This window comes from Glarea lozoyensis, assembly GCF_000409485.1.
Source record: "Glarea lozoyensis ATCC 20868 chromosome Unknown GLAREA11, whole genome shotgun sequence".
NCBI lineage: Eukaryota > Fungi > Ascomycota > Leotiomycetes > Helotiales > Helotiaceae > Glarea > Glarea lozoyensis.
In genome coordinates, this window is record NW_007360985.1 from 1,434,589 (window position 1) to 1,451,260 (window position 16,672).

At 45.5% G+C, this 16,672-nt stretch overlaps 5 protein-coding genes across 5 annotated transcripts; 4 read left to right on the forward strand and 1 right to left on the reverse strand.

Moving 5' to 3' along the window:
* Positions 1-10: 10 nt before the first annotated feature.
* On the forward strand, positions 11-4,675 carry GLAREA_11354 (Protein kinase-like (PK-like); the record flags this gene model as incomplete). The annotated part of the gene is made up of 10 exons (XM_008079542.1): positions 11-858; positions 938-1,985; positions 2,179-3,186; positions 3,373-3,431; positions 3,484-3,521; positions 3,578-3,703; positions 3,756-3,976; positions 4,027-4,273; positions 4,319-4,567; positions 4,629-4,675. 10 exons carry the CDS (start codon positions 11-13, stop codon positions 4,673-4,675), a joined length of 3,891 nt encoding a protein of 1,296 aa, XP_008077733.1.
* Positions 4,676-6,360: 1,685 nt separating this feature from the next.
* Positions 6,361-8,058, forward strand: GLAREA_11355 (Cytochrome P450; the record flags this gene model as incomplete). The annotated part of the gene is made up of 1 exon (XM_008079543.1): positions 6,361-8,058. One exon carries the CDS (start codon positions 6,361-6,363, stop codon positions 8,056-8,058), a length of 1,698 nt encoding a protein of 565 aa, XP_008077734.1.
* Positions 8,059-9,762: 1,704 nt separating this feature from the next.
* Positions 9,763-11,154, forward strand: GLAREA_11356 (ClpP/crotonase; the record flags this gene model as incomplete). The annotated part of the gene is made up of 1 exon (XM_008079544.1): positions 9,763-11,154. One exon carries the CDS (start codon positions 9,763-9,765, stop codon positions 11,152-11,154), a length of 1,392 nt encoding a protein of 463 aa, XP_008077735.1.
* Positions 11,155-11,407: 253 nt separating this feature from the next.
* GLAREA_11357 (Protein kinase-like (PK-like)) lies at positions 11,408-12,589 on the reverse strand (the record flags this gene model as incomplete). The annotated part of the gene is made up of 1 exon (XM_008079545.1): positions 11,408-12,589. The coding sequence occupies one exon, from the start codon at positions 12,587-12,589 to the stop codon at positions 11,408-11,410; it is 1,182 nt and encodes a 393-aa protein (XP_008077736.1).
* A 1,933-nt stretch (positions 12,590-14,522) lies between these two features.
* GLAREA_11358 (uncharacterized protein) lies at positions 14,523-14,983 on the forward strand (the record flags this gene model as incomplete). Its single annotated transcript, XM_008079546.1, has 3 exons — positions 14,523-14,640; positions 14,710-14,825; positions 14,942-14,983. 3 exons carry the CDS (start codon positions 14,523-14,525, stop codon positions 14,981-14,983), a joined length of 276 nt encoding a protein of 91 aa, XP_008077737.1.
* Positions 14,984-16,672: the final 1,689 nt, after the last annotated feature.

Sequence of the window (16,672 nt, forward strand, 5' to 3'; positions counted from 1 at the left end):
ATCCACTGAAATGGCCGACACAGTCGAGCAAATGCAAGAGCTCGTCCCTGCGACTAGCCAACTGGTTGCGATTTTCCTCAAGGATCCTCAGTTGCAGCAGCTATTTCCTGAAGTAATGGAAAAGCAGGCTGATACGGAACACTTTGCTAGATACTTTCCTCGCCTACTTAGAATCTTTGGTGATGATCTTACGATTGAAGCGCAGGAACAAGCGCAGAAGGTCGCAGCACGTTATATCAAATCGGAAGCATCTCATGTCACTGGTTTGCTCCAAGAAAAATACGGAGATGGGAGCACGGTTTCGAATCTCGGTGTTCAGGCGCAGGAGATCACTTTAGATAATAGTGATGAGGAGTTTCCGGAAGAAGAGGCTCTGGACGACCTCGAGCCGGTGAGGAAATGGATCATCGAAAGCATGGCTTTTAGCTGGTTACGCGAAGCCCTGAAATCTTTTGTTCTGCGCCCATCCTCTATTGTTGTGGGCAAGAGTTCTGAAGGAACTAATGCAATTCAGGGCTCTGAGCATAGTAGGAGCGGTCAGAAGGAAGTCGGACCTGGGGCCTTGCAAGAGCAATACGAAGACGTTATAGATATGATTGAAGTTGCCCTAGGGAAGAGCGAGAACTATGCCTGGCATCCGCAAGTAGCAGTAGCTTTGGATGAGACTCTATTACGATTGGAGATTTGGGAAGATGAGATTACTTCTGAAGGGGAGCCGAAGTTAGATGGGATACTTCGAATAGCTGGAAAGGAGTACCGCGAGCTCAGTAACACAGCATGTGAGGCTCTTGCAATCCTTCAAAATCGAATTACTGCAGTTCTTGGGTGGCAAGAGAGGTTTGCAGAAGCTCTAGAAGAGTAAGTGGCTGTTACGCTTTCGTGATCGTCCAAAGTTCACACGTGGAAAACATTTACTGATTTGATTCGAACATCTTAGAGAACCTCATCTAAATATTTCGCGCAAATCATCTGCGACGAAGATCAGCGCTGGTTTCACAGGTGCTCCTTTAAACAGCCCTACTCCTAACAACGCCATTGTGTCTACTACACTAGTTCCCGTAAAGGAATTATTAAATAACTTAGTAGAAGCTCTAAAAGACTTCGTCAATTCGACAGATTTCATCGCATCTTTGGTAGAGAGTAGAACCTTGTCACGGCGAATTATGAGCATTCTGCCTGATAAAGAGAAGGACTTACCGGGTTCGCAGCCGAGACAGAAAGCTGCCACACCTCGACTACCGACGACAAGAGATACAGCAAGCGCGACCACACGACCAGGAGACTATCTCCTCGCAGCAGCTCATGAAGTCACCTGTATCTCCCATCAGATTCGGAAGAGGATTTATCACCATGCAGTAAGAAAAGATGGCAACTCTGCCAATGGCTCTGACACGAACTTGCTCTTTCCTTTTAGTATCACAAGACGTATTGTAACGGAAACAGTGCTACTGGAAGCGGTATTAATATGTGGCTGTATCCTTTGCGAGCAGTGTAACGGTAGTGCCGCAGTATTTGACGAGGAGACTGTGAGAGCGATTCTTGCGTCTTCAAATCTGCATACAACAATTATCATCATGGTTTCCATGGGAGCAACCTTCGCCATCCACTCATTTCTGGAGAACGGTCTTCTCAACGAGAATCATGACATCGGACAACTTGAATACGTTCGCGCAAGCACTACCGCTCTATTTCGGGACCTCAAAGCCGGACTATTTCCAAATGGGAGCGTAAAACCCCAGTTTATGGCACTTTCGAAATTCAATACGAAGTCAATTCTGCAACTTCAGGATGAGCTATGCGAAACGTATAGGTACACATCCAACTTGTTTAGACCACCAGAAATGGGGAAGGGCATGTGCGATACACTGCCTAGGGAAGCAAACCTTCCCTTCATCAAGGAGCGAGATCTCGACGAGACCAGAAGCCACCTGTTGCATATCAAGAAGCTGGAGATTCATACTGAATATCTTGCCCGGAGAATACAGGTACGTGTATTTTGATACCAAAACAAATTTCATAGTGGCCGCTCCCAGGCTATTCACGGGTACATCTTCGAGAAATTAGGGTTAGTCGCAAGCTCCCAGTTACTTTGTAGACATTATCTGTCAAAAGTCCGCGGTGCCCTACGCATTCCCTCATTTCTCCTCTGGTATATAAGTGCTAACTTGGCGGCAAAAGAACGACATAACATACCAAGACAACAAGGAATTTGTCAGAAAGAAGCTATATATAAGGAAGGCCTCAGATGTACAGAGCCGCCTCGCCGTACAAGACGAATTAGATCTCCTTCTTCTCCTGGCACGAGAAGAGAATCATCACCCCAAAATCATCAAAATGTTTTTTGCATTTAAAATGTACGAGGGCGAAACCGAAATCATTAATCTCATCTTTCCCAAATATCCCGGCAGCCTCGAAGAAATACTGGATGAGAATCTTCCATTCGAGCCTCCAGGTTACTCGCCTGACTCTTCAGTATTTCGAGGTTGCCCTATCAATCACTGGCTGTGGGGCGAGGTAGTTGATTTGTTAGAGGGAGTACAGTTTCTGCACGAAAAGCTCATTTGGCACAATGAGTTTCAATCTGCCGGTGAACGTGGCGGACGAGCCGTGATAATGGGCCACTTTGATCTCAAGCCAGCGAACATACTGATCGATCGTCAAGGACACCTCATCATCACCGATTTTGGCCTAGCTCAGATGAAGGCTTTGGAGAGTGGGAGCGCAAAATCTACTGGTCTACAAAACAGATCTGGGACTCTCAGCTACTCCGCACCCGAGTCCACTGCAACGGATCGGGTTAGCCTTTCTAGGAGTTACGATGTTTGGTCCATGGCATGTGTAATTCTGGAGGTTGCAGTGTTCATCCTCCCAGGGGCACTTTGGGAATCTGCCAAGAAAGAAAAGCACAAACAAATGCAACCGCTTCTATCGTCCCCATCCTTAAAGGGTGGGAAACTTGCTGTTGAAAAGTTTACGATAGACCGAATTGCTGAAGGCAGAGCTCACCACAAGGAACCCTGTTTCTGGATGATAGATGGCAAAAGCAAAATGCTGAAAACATGTGTCAAAAGCAAAATTATCGTTCTGGAGAATTCTGACGACCATTACCTCTCGTCGGTGGGTGACACACTACAGGAAATGTTTCGTATAGACCCAAAATCATACCCTGGCCGCCCAACTGCCGAAGTATGTCGCCAAATGCTCTTGAGACAAACACAAATTCATCCGCCGGAGGGGGAAGGAGAACCAGAGCTGATCGAGCTATGTGGTGATCACACTGCAAGACCCTTTAGCAGAATGTTCGGCAGCCCCTTCCATCTTATTTAAGTCAACTTAGCCCCAGATGGATACTAATGAGAACTGATTGATTAGGCGCGTGTTAGTGTCCAAATCTGCCATGGCTCCGGCAATACCCTGCCGACTTCAGATAAGTCAAACGAGAGCCGGCGGTAAACATCCTAAAACGAAGCTCATTGTGCATAGTCAACTGAGAGGAAGGAACTCTCCGGATCCAGACATATGTGAGCCACTTACTAATTGCTAGTTTGGCACAACTTGCAGCGCTCATGCATTCTAGGGTTTATTTCAGAAGAGGAACTCATCCCACTCAGAATTTATGGTAAACAAAACCCCAACACAATGGAGGCTTGCAAATTTCTGCATTTACACCCTGGTAAAACCTTCAAGTTCGAGTCAGTCACAGGTCAGTTGCATCAATCGATGAACAAACTTGTTTGCTAAAATTCAATTGAAAGATTTCTACACGTTCCAATCGGCACTTACTCGACAGCAGGTTCGTGGAATAGCTGAAAACATGACACATCCACAGAATCCGGTCGATAGCCTCGCCAACTATTGTATTCCCATCAAACAGTGTTGGTACCAGCCATCTGGGATTTTCAAGTTGAATCCGAAGAAAATTGTCGCGACGGGAGTGATTCAGTTCTGGCAAGAATTACCACCGAAAGCACACTTGGTACGTATCTAGAAGCAGGCCTTGTTGCATAGACACTGAAATTTATGCAGCAAAAATATATGTTGGATACTCGCACTGGCGGATCGCAACTAAGCTCAGGTTCCTCGACAGGCCAACCTCGTCTTGGGATATCTAGCCAGGCTCTCAATGGATCCCAAAGCCAATTGAACAGAAAATTATCCACCTTTACCCACTCTTCTGCCCTAAATACAAAATCACGGGACGAAAATTACCAAGATGCATGCCGACTTGCCATACAGCTGGCGTCGCCTACTGGCACACTCATTACAGTGGACTGTAAGTTCTCTGACCTTCTCCTTAACACGAGCTAATACATGGTAGTGGCTCAAGGAGATGCATATTTGGACGAACCCGAATACATTCAACGTGAAACGTCTTGCGGCCCGTGTATTTTATTTAGGGCTGCCTCCAGAAACTTTGAAATTGGATTATTTGAAGAAGGCATCAAAGATAGTCCAAGGACATACTCGGCCCTGAAGCCGCCTGGCATACCTTTGGATCCGAACGTCCTCCGAGAACGAGAAACTACGAAAGTCAAGTGGCTTGAATTGGAATTTGAGAATAAAGATGGTTCGTTGCTTATATACTGTTTCGCGATGGTTGAGTTACTAACGCTCTTTACGTGAATTAGCACGAGCGTCATTTGACAGACTTTACAAGAAGACATTCGGTGGATGAACTCATCTTCTCTTCTATGTCAATCAAGTATATCTTTCGAACGCTTGCGCTTTGAACCGTCATCGTATTTCTTCGATACGCCAAAACAAATAATGTCAAGTTGCGCCACTTCTACTCACGGCATGGCTCAGTCGCGGATCAATCCAAAGATTACTCAGAGTGCAGTTATTTTAAAAGACTACCATTCTTGCGACTGGTTCATGTCCTAAGTATCTAGTACTTTAACATTCAAGGAAGGAGAGTTGCCCTTTCAACAGCTACGGATATCTTTAGTCTGCGGTTCCAACCTACGCTCTACAGCACAGCTTAATTGATTAGATAGCACAGTCGACCATAGCGTCAAGGGTTTAGGGACTCCAATTATTGCAGCCAGTATCAACAAATATGGGGCGGATACAAATTCGGTCGAAAGAAGTTTGGTTTTGTCCTCAAACCTCTGGTGGAGTTCGCTTCGCATTTGCTCCTCGCCACTGCAAGACACAGGTCATACTCCTTTGAGCTGCAAACGTTTCAGAGGACGTTTTCCCGGAATTGAAGCAGACGATCATGCAAGGCTCATGCAAGGCTCTAGGTTTTGAGTAAAATCTAGGTTTTGCACCGAGGTAATATTTGAAGTCACCTACCTATGTTCTGGGAAATATGATTTTCTATGTCGTTGACCACCCTAGCAGAAATAAATGTCAGTCACCTGTCCGCTAATTCTTTAGACTCAATTAGTTAACTTTGAGTAGAGCTTCAAAAGTTTCATTTACTTGTTTTGACTGCTACTTATTTTGTCCGTCGCGAAGTTGTCTAGCAAATCGATTAGTTCTGATCCTACTGGGTCCCTACTGGAGCTTCAAGCTACCAACAAAAACATCTTATCGTACTCACAAGGCTTGAGAAGCAGACCTCCCCAGATCATTCCGCGGGATTCAACTTCTCAATTGGTAGATTATCCCATAGCATTTATATACGTCAAGTGCGATTTTATATCATTGACCAAATCTGTTGATGTCGGCGTCAACATGTCCGTGGTATACGCAGCATCTGCAGCAGCCTTTGCAAACTTCATTCCTATTGGGCAAGATTCACCTCGTAAAGGGGATATTGTTGGAAACTAACCAAGCGCCCCTGTAAATTGTGGGGCTTGCACCCCAGCATAGGGAGTGGAAGTGGGATTTCAAAAGGCCGTATCAGGGGTCCTATTGCAACTCTGTTGGGCGGGGCCGATGAATAGAAAAGTGAGGATTTGAGATCACCTTTTCTTATCTTCCTTCCTTCTCCTTCAGTATCGTTGGCCCTCGCTTTGGCTGAATTTTCGACTGACCATCAGATCTTGAGCGTCGAGATGATGAACCTTATAGCCTGGGCCTTTTTTGGGTCAATTCTCCTCTTTGCTTTGAAAACTTACCGCAATTTACAAATCAACATCGCAAAGGCGAAGAGGACTGGACTACCATATATTATCAACCGTAAGCTTTACCCTTCTTGTCGCAATACTTCGGTGAAAAAACTTCTCTATTGACAACAAATTGCGGCAGCTTATTGGGGAGTCGGTGCTCTTTCTTTCATCGTTAATAAATTATTTACGCCTCTATTGCGCGCTCTTCCATTTACCAAACACTTGCCATGGCTGCAGTGAGTTGCCCACAATCTTTCAAAATAAGCAGCATACATATTCGAACAGGATCATAGAAAAAGGCATGTCCTGGACAAAGCTTCGCTACGCAGAAGAAACCTATGGAGACACCTTTCTCTTAATTTCACCATTCCTCTGCTATCTCAAAACATCCAACGCCGAACTCATCACTCAAATCACTTCTCGACGCTCTGATTTCGTAAAACCGGTCACCAATTACAAAGTTATCGATATCCTTGGTGGATCCATCGTCACGGCTGAGGGTCACGAGTGGAAACGTCACAAAAAGATCGTAGGTCCAAGTTTCAGTGAAAAGAGTAACAAGATGGTTTTTGAGGAGAGTCTGAGGCAAACTAATGGTATGTTGGAGACTTGGAGAAGAGGTGATGGTAATACTATGAGTGATTTCCGGGTCGAGAACTCGAATGTTGGAACAGCGACTTTGAGTTTACATGTCATTTGCGCGGCTGGTTTTGGTGTACCTCAGCTTTGGCCATGGGAGAGCGAGGAAAAATTGAATGGGAAAGAATTATCTGGATATTCTGGGGATAAACTACTGGCGCATCACACAATGAGTATGAAAGACGCATTAACATCTTTGTTGAAAGATATATATTGGTTTGCTATTCCTTCCTCGCCATCACAATTAAGTATGCACCCTGTAACGTCCAAATTGTACCTCCTAACATTATCAGAATATCTTCCATTCTCCGCACCAAAACGCGCTTTGAAAGCCTTCAACGAATGCAAAGCCTACTTCACCGAACTTGTCGAAATCAAAAAGAAGGAACTTTATCTTGGTGAGTCCGAAAAAGGAACTATGGATCTCCTGGGACCGATGCTACGTGCCTCCACAGAAGGTTCCCCAGATCTACAACTTCCTGATCCACAGTCCTACCTTACCAAAGAAGAAATCATCGGAAACTCCTTCATCTTCCTCTTCGCCGGCCACGAAACAAGCGCGAACAGCATTCACTTCACCCTGCTCTTCCTCGCCATCTCCCTCGCAACACAACGCAAAGTACAAGCAGATATCGATGCCATCGTCGGCGACCTACCAGCCGAAAGATGGGACTACCATACGCACATGCCAAAACTATACAACTCCATGGTCGGCGCATCCTTAAACGAACAAATGCGCCTCGTCCCCGCAATCTGCAGCATCCCTAAAATCTCAAGCGGTGATCAAAACGTCAGAGTCGATGGAAGAGACTTCGTGATCCCAGATGACACATTCATACATATCAACGTCGTAGGCACGAACCGTAATCCGCGGTACTGGCCTAAATTCAAGAGTCAAATCACCGGCAAGGAACATGATATGGATGATTTCGTGCCCGAACGCTGGCTAAACGGCGCAAAACGCGAAAGCAGCGATAAGCTCGTCGATGGCCTTGAGACTGCATCTTTCGAAACGAGCACTGCAACCTCGCTTCGCGGGCCCGAGAAAGGGGCGTTCATGACTTTCTCCGACGGTCCGCGCGCATGTCCGGGAAGACGATTTGCTCAGGTCGAGATCACAGCTGTTTTGGCGGCGATATTTCAGCGGTATAGTGTCGAGCTTGATGTTGGGGAGTGGGCTAGTGAGAAGGAGCTCAAGGACATGGGGAAGGTGGAGAGGAAGGCGTTGTATGATGTTGCGATTCAAAGTGCGAGGGAGAAGATTCGGAGGAGTAGGCAGAATATCACGTTGCAGTTGGCACGGGGGGATAGGATTCCGTTGAGGTTTGTGAGGAAGGGTGGAGAGAGGTTTGGGTTGTGAGGGAGGAAGTCGGTGCGGGAGGTTGGATGGGGGGATACGCAGAGTTGGGGTTGTTGGAATGGGAAGTCCTGTCGTAATGAATAATGTTGGAATTTCTGTTCGTTTGGCTGTGATGGAATACATGCTGACATGTATAGTTCTATTAGACTGTCAAGAGCAGTGTTCCGAATTTGGTAAGGTATACCAAGGTACCTACCTTTTTTAATTTTTTTTGGTACCTAACTACTGTTTTTAGGAATAACGTGACTCGGAAAGGTACCTAAAACTCCTCGGCCCGTACTTTTGTATACGGGTAACCTTGGTACCTACCTAAATTATTTTTTTGGTTACCTTACCGGAGTAGATTATAAAAGGTAAGGTAGGTACCTACCTACCTAGTATAGCTCTAGGTATATACCTTGGTCACTAAATTCGGAACACTGGTCAAGAGACTAGACTTTACAAAATCTAATACCATAATGTATTTAATCAAACCACATCCTCAGCTTTTACGACTTCGCATGCGGTGGCCGAGCTACGCCTTCTCCCTCCGCGAGGGGGTGTGCGCAGAAGTAGGTACAAATGCTCGGTTGAGAACGCTGAATTGTGTTACAGGAAATGGATCTTTTATCCTAGTACTCGCACCAAGTATGAGTATTATCTCTCTTTGCAACACAATCAATGATACTTCACACACAAATACTTTTCCTTTGTAAAATCCATATACCCCGCTCTCGATTCGCACCTGGTCACCTAAACGTCACACTTCTCCCTAGATTCATGATACTGAGGTGAGTCTGTAGAAGTAAATCAAGAATCGAAGATCGTCAAATAGAGAATTTGAATCCATACCTGTTAATTTGAGTATACATGATTATTTGGCTTGGCAACTAGGCACACCGAATTTGGAAGTGGATCACCACATTTCCAAGATTCTCCCTGGGTCAATCTTCTCAGAATTTTACTATCACATGTCTATCAGCAGTGACCTTTTTTCTTTCGCCATTGAGTTTTCTGCATCTAGCTGTCTAGTCAGCGATGGGGACGCGGGATTTAAGTATTGACATGATCGAAATATGGTCCTGGGCGCTGGGAATAGACGAGCGCTTTCAGTCGTCACCGCATGATATATATGTAGGCACGACGATATCGAGGAATGGATGTCTATGAGTTAGTTGTAAATATCTGGCTTATCTCTTGCTAGACTTCACAAACTTTCGCCACCTACGATCCTCGCGTCATCCCATCTCACGAAACAACCAAAAAACCCCTACATTCAAGAAACACCCCGTTGAAAACGCAATCCTCAACCAACCCATCAAACCCTCCTCACATTGGACCCAAAACGCCCTTCGCGTTTCAAAACGAATTGGTGAGAAATGGCAAATAGATCATCGCCGACGGAGCTCCTTTTGTCCAATCTAACATGTATCACAAGACGTACAGAGACGGGACGCTTGACTATTTTGTATGCAGTCTCAAAAAGTTCGAACTACTGCAGGTACGTGTTTTGTCGGGTGACTTCCTAAGTATTCTCCTATTTGCTAGACTAGGTAGCTGGATTTCGCTAAGCGAGAGCTGCCTGTTTGGGTTATGAGATTTGTGGTATTTAATTGGGGATGTCATCGCGTTTTGGAACCCCATTATTTATCAATCTCATTTTGACTTCTCGGATATTGAATTGGATTCCTCCCCTAATTTGTAATATTCGATCCAAACATTATCATGTTCTCGTACATCAAATCAATTTTCGGGCTCGGCCAAACAACTCTAGTGCTGGATTCAACACCAGCATCAAACCAATTCCAAAATTGGCTTAAAGTATTCAACAAGATCGATAGGCAGGATCTGATTGATTACCATACCGGCAGCGCATTCCCCTACTCTGCTGCCACTGGCGCATTTGCAACACCACTCGACGAATACCGAATGGCGCATATGTCTAGTGGCTATGAAATCATGTCTCTCGAACCCGACACCACGCCATCGAGATTGACCATCCTTCTACGTGAAAAGTCGATGAAAAGATTCGTTCGTGCTACCATAGAAGTCAACACCTCCACGCCCGCCAACACAGTCACAAAATTCGAAGTCATCCCCGTCGTCACGCCGTTAGATCACATTCCAGCCAACGATCCAAGACGAGCAATGTTTGAGAAAGCTCTACAACCACTTACTCCTGAACTACGCAAGAAGATCGTTTATGAAATTGTACAGCTAGTTAACTCACGATATCCCCATCCCGAGACTTCAGACACGATCACAACCACCCTGGAAACTCACCTTCAAAGCGGGAGCTATGACACTTTCACCACAAGCGCAGCATTCTCTCATCGACTGTCACAAGATATCAAAGCCACCACCAACGACTCTTCCCTGTGGATCTCCTTCACTGAACCCCCACCCCAATCTTTACCGTCCAAAAACATGGGTTTCGACTCTTTCAGAAGCAGCGAGACGGGACTTGGTCAACCTACCTTTAAAAACACATCTAAGAAGAAGATCATCGCTACTTTGCCGATTTCTGAGTTTCTGGAAGCTGAGAATTCTGATACACTTGCGAAAACAAGCGAGATCATAAGTCGAGTCGCGGATGCAGACCTGCTTGTCCTCAATATCCGCGGGGCAAGCGGACGGAATTTTAGGAAAGCGGCGTGGATATTGTCGTTTTTGATGGTAGATACGACGATTGAATTACTGCGACTTGTTGATAAAGCCGGGAATGTGGTTGAAACTATATCCACCACTGCTTTATCCAACCTCCCTCCCAATGCCAAAATCTATGGGGGTACGAAGCCGATTTTCATTGTTACTGATGTCAAGACGTGCTCGGCGGGGGAGTTTATGGTCTATGTGTTGAAAGGGAAAAGGAATGGGGTGAAGGTTATTGGGGATGGGAATGAGACTACGATGGGAGATGGGGCGGTGATGACGCATCCGGAGTTTGTGTGTGCGGAGACTTTTGGGGAAATGTGGTGGTTGGCTGCCGTGCCTGATCGAAAGGTTGAGGGGGATGAGTGGGAGGGGGGTGTGGTGAGTGATGTTATTGTGGAGGAGGGGAGGAGGGTTGAGGATGTGGTTGCTGAGATGGGTGAGAGGTTATTAGATGGGTATTGAGGAGAAGGCGATGGGATATGTGTTTTGGGGGATAGGGCCAGGGAAAGGGTTGAGACTGTGCTTTTATTATGCTAGGGTTGTTGAAATTAACCTTAACCTACGAAAAGAAGACCAAGTAAACAGGGCTAGGAACTAGAATGGGTTGCATTTGTAACAACTTGATGAAAATTTTGATCCCCAATTCCGTGAATTGAAACAGCGATTAACCACCAACCAGCTGAGTCAAAATAACAGCCTAGGGCACGCCCCCCAACTAATCATATTGCTCCGCCAGTATTACATGAGGCTTTTTCTCGCCTCTTCCCATGCTTGCCATGTGGAACTTTCCTGCATAGGGTTCGCACTTGGAGAAAGCTGGCCGATACCAAAAGGTCCAACTTCCCGGGTGCTGTAATCTACATCGTTCCCAAGCTCGTAATACTGGAGCAAGCTTACAGGAAACTAAGTCCCTATATCTCTGGGTCTCCATATCTGGTGAAAGTCTCTCCCAAAGTGGCTCTAATAGCTCAATACTCCCGTCCTGTGCCAAGTTGCCGTTGAGCCAAACTTCCGCCCACCATGGATAATACCCAGCATACTCCCAGTCGATAATTTCTGTTATCTTATTATGTTCTGGATCAACCATAATATTCCCAAGTGTCAAATCTCCATGGGTTAGAATGTATGGCTCCGAATCCGGGAAGTTATCTTTAAGTTTCTGGAACTCTTTCTCAATAACTATAGCGTCTGTTGTCTCGTGAACCTTGGATAGTCCTACTAACAGCTCTTCTTTAACACTCTCGAGCCACTCCTCTGTCGTATTCCCTATTTGCTTACAGTTCGGTCGAGACCTACCACAGGCGCCAATGATACAGTCGTCGATTAACCTGCCGTCAACAGTCTGTGCAATAGGAGATGTAAATTGGCGAAGCTCTCGAAGATAAATAAACATCTGTTCCCGGAGATCATTCTTTTTCTCGTCCGACAGGGTATGCCACATAGCCTCAAGGGGTATCCCTTTTGATCGACTCATGAGTAAGAGGTAGGTCTTATCGCCAGGCTCGTTTAATAGCTCCATTCTTTTAAGTAGAGGGATACTCAGGCCAGGCTGGTTTCGTAGAAATTGTTGGGTAACAAAATCGCTTCCGGGAGAGTGGCCATCGTTTGGAATATCCTTAAGAAGTAACTGCGATCCTAAAGCCCACATCCCAGTGTTTGCCCGGTCCTGGAGAAATCGTATTCGAGGCCCATAGTTAGAAGTCCTTTGATTGTAGGAGGTCCACCCACAAAACCAGCAGAGTTCATGGTTCTCATCATTCTCGTAATCATAATTCTCGATATCTAAGCCACGACGTGACTCTTCGAACCCTTCTGGAGGTTCCTCTCCTTCAGGCACATACACGAGTCCCTTGTAGCATAGTTCTGGGTGTTCAACGTTTTCTGGGGGGAAATCCATTGCTAAGATCGTAATAGTAGAGCTTAGCGACAAGTAGGACGAAGCAGTAAAGCTGGTCTATAAACAAGAAAATGCATACTTGAAGACGGTCTTTTATGCTTTTTTCTACCCCTTCATAAGAGCATAAACAAAGCACATTACGCCGATGGGGCACGGTTGTTTTTTAAAACGCTAAAAACGTTCAGAATCCTCTCATCAGACAAAGAAACAGATGACGAGGTAGAAAAAGGAATTTACATCCAGACGTCAGTGGCGGTAGTCAATTTTCTCTGCAGACAAAAAGAGTCATATCGAGGATCCTAGAAACTAACTGTTTTCATGTCCTAATAAAGAAAGACTTGAGAGCATAGTAGCATACTCGAAAACTATTTTCGCGTCGCAAATAAAGGAAAGATGGCGGACTCGTACGAACACAGAACAGCCTGAAAATGGATTTTCTGAGAACAGAGAGAGTCCAGAGATGCCATGACAAGAAACCCTTCGAGGATCCTAACCGTTTTCGTCTAGTAAATAAAGAAAGACCCAGGAGGATACTTAGAAACTGTTTTCGCGTCGGAATAAAGAAAAAATGATGGACTCGTGGGAACTCAGAACAGCATTTTCCTGAGAACAAAGAGCCCAAGATACGAAGTCAGTGGGAGAAGAACTTGAATTTGGGAAAAACGCTTTTCTCACTAATATTCTGAAAACCAAGCTCAGGCTTTGCTTTATCTTGGTGTTATGAGATTGCTGAGAAAGTTTGGTTGAACAAAAGGAAGTACCAAGAGGGAAACAAGCACGGTGCGCGAGCGGACCGAAGCTCGGGCCGATTCCCCGAGTGGAGTGTAATCTAACAATAACCATAAAAGGGGCACGGGTACCGGTTACCCTCGTAAGATCTCCTACAAGTACTTCCATTCCATCACGAGGGTAAGCGGATATTATGTTCTCTTCTATATTTTATCTAAAAAGTACGAACTTTTACTTTTCATTACTCAAGGTTCTGGACTCCTTGAGGTTATTATAGCTATCTTTACTTCAAGGTGGTCAATGCGACAAAATCTGCCACTTCCTGCTCGTGGAGAACTCCTGGCGTATGCTGCGCTGCATTGACATTTTCTGCGGCCTAGGCCGAATGAGTACTTTAGCGTCGGAAATCCTCATGACAACGACAATAAAACACAAAGTTTCTAAGGGTATAGTAGTACTAGAAAACGGAGGAAAACGAGAGGGTATTTCTTACTACTAACTCTATAAATTGTTGTTTTTAGACCTTCGAAAAAGCCTCGGGATAACTTTCGTTATTACATATATTGTCAAAGCTCCTCAGCCTCTAGTACTAATTTGGTTCGGCGGATACCCCATTTACGAAGTATTTATCCTCGCCGTATAATATTGACGCTATGAAAAGTACCGTAGCATGGCAGAGGAGTTATCCGCTAAGCCTCTCCAACCGCGCCGACCAAGAAACTATCCACAGTAAGCATAAAGTTCTTTAAAGTTACGATCTACCCAATAGAATTACACCCTCTTAGGGGTGCACCTAATCACTTTCCCATCGACGAGGGGAGAGTACTCCTACTTCGTGTTGCGACTGGCTTTGAAATCGTGGAACAGTTCAAGGGTTCTAACGATCCGTGGAAAGGTGTAGGATAATTGGGATCTGGCGCCCTAGATTCTACGTTCCCCAAATCCGCCAAGTTGGATTATATCGTGAAGTACCTCACGTAGAGTGGCAGTGAAGATGCAATTTGGATTTGGTGAGTGAGAATAGTTCATTTGCTTGGAGATAGAATAACTATAAAGTCTGCCGAAGACATTGCTTTGTTCTTTCTTGCATCAATCAAACGCACTCGCACTCACACACTCATACAATCATACCCTCGAAAGCAGCTCGCTCAATTCACCCAATTCACTCTGTAACTCACCAGTACCTTTAAAATCGCTCCTCAAAATGCAATTCTTCACCACCATCCAAATTCTTGCTCTCCTCACCACTAGTGCTCTTGCCGGTACCATCAGTCCCAACGCCCGCAACGCTCTCATGGAGCGTGGTGGGTGTGAGGGTAACAGTAAGTAATAACAGATCTTCTTTGCACAGTTCTAGTACATTGGCCTTTCGTACTGACTTCTGGATCTAGTGCCACTTTGCGCTAACAGCAAGTACGTTGGTACCACTAAGTGCCGCTGCGAAGGTCAAAAGGGAACGTGTGAAGCCTGGTATTGCGGCGAGAACGTTAACGATGGTATCAACATCGTAAGTCGTCCTTGTTCCCCTCTCTGCTGCTACAAAGCTTTCTCTGTGGACATTCCTCTTGCCCCCATCTCTCTGAAGCCTGAGAATGGAAGCCCGCTAACGACGACCTTGTATAGATGTCCTGTGGTGGAGAGAATACCGGATGTGCTTGGTTGTAGGCTATCTATGGAGCCTTCAATGGTTCGCATGTACAATGGCTCGTCTTGCAGCCAGAAGTACATGTCGCACAAACTGTTACAAATTTTCACTTCTCTCAGCTCGGTTATTTTCATGGTTAAGGCGCAATTGGTTTTCTGGTTAAGGAGTTCATGGGCAATAGTACATAGAGGAGTCACTTTTAAGAAAGGAATGGGAACTTGGTCATGCTTTATACAATTCATACAATTCATACTCCACGAAAAGTCCCCTCCCTTCCCCCCACACCACCCGCACATCTAATTAATAGGCCCACATTCAATCCCAAACTGCGGACTGAAGTTCTAATCCCCCCAGATTCACATTAGCCTAGCCAACCTTCGCCTCCAAGATAGGGAGGCGAGGAGGGGACATACACTGTTGCAACAAGCTTCTTGCTTCCATGTATCGAGACAACACCGGTTTCCGGGTCGGAGGCAGAGGTCGGCACCTACGCCTGCGTGGTGTGTCAGTGGGTTGGGGAGGTAGGGGTGGAAAGGAGGGTGGAAAGAGGGAGAGGAGGAAGGGAGGTGGTGGTATAGAAAGACTTACAACCGCCGCCGTACCTTAGACCATTCGGCGCGACAACAAAGCCATTACAGCATTTCGGCTGGTTGTAAATCGTACTCGAACAATAATACGCCGTTGCTGCCGAGCCGAACCAGAGTAGAATTACGAGAGTGTCTCGCATTTGAGGGGTTGAATAAGTAAATTGTTCTGTTTTTGGTGAGGGAGCTGCGATGAAGGGCGAAGGGAATGGGCTTTTGAAGTGTGAAGTTGAGAATCGGAAGACAGCCGAGAGTTGATATGCAGGTGGGTTACGCCACCAATTAATATATGCAGGATCGGATCCCGTCACTTCCAATCACATCTCCCTTCTTGATATTACATGGAAAAGAAGGGGGTTTTAGCGAGGGTGAAGAGGATATTTTGAACATGTACGGTCGCGCGTATGGGTTTTGGTATTTTCGAAGTTGGGGATTGGGGGCTGGGAGGGCATGCTGGAGGGTTAGTTGTGTTTGGCTTGCGTGGTCGTAGAATAGTTTGGAGGTAGTTGTGAGGAAGCGATGATTAATTGACTCCTCCATACTAGCACGGTACGGTGTTTATGTTTTATATCACAGTTATTACAAACTCTACCTAACTTCAAAAAGTAATACCGCCCGTCTATTTTGGCGCCCGGTGCGTTTTAACAGGACTGCACAGCCGTCTGTTGATACTTCTCCATTGCTCCATTTAATGTTTTTTGCGTGGAGTCTTGTTCCATAAACCACTAGAGGTGAGACTTAGTAGTGTCGATAACTTATACATTACGCACTTGTTCCGACTCTGTAACTTCACACTTTATCGATTTGTCCAATTTATCTTCGGAAGAGGGTAGCCCTAGACGTTCGGCTAAATTTGAATAACAGTATCTGACACAAGACATTCAGATAACTCAGACCGGGAGTTGTTGAACGGGTATCTGATAATAGTGATTTTGGCGATTCCGACTCCACGTAATGATCGCACTGGTACAGCTCTTCATGGACGTAATGTAGACTTTAATTTTAAGTTTCAGATATAGACTAATAGATTTAAACGTAAGATAAAGTCTGACACACTTTCCTGGCGAACTGAAGAACGCAAACACAACACAGGCAAAATGTGATTGATAATATATGAAATCCGTA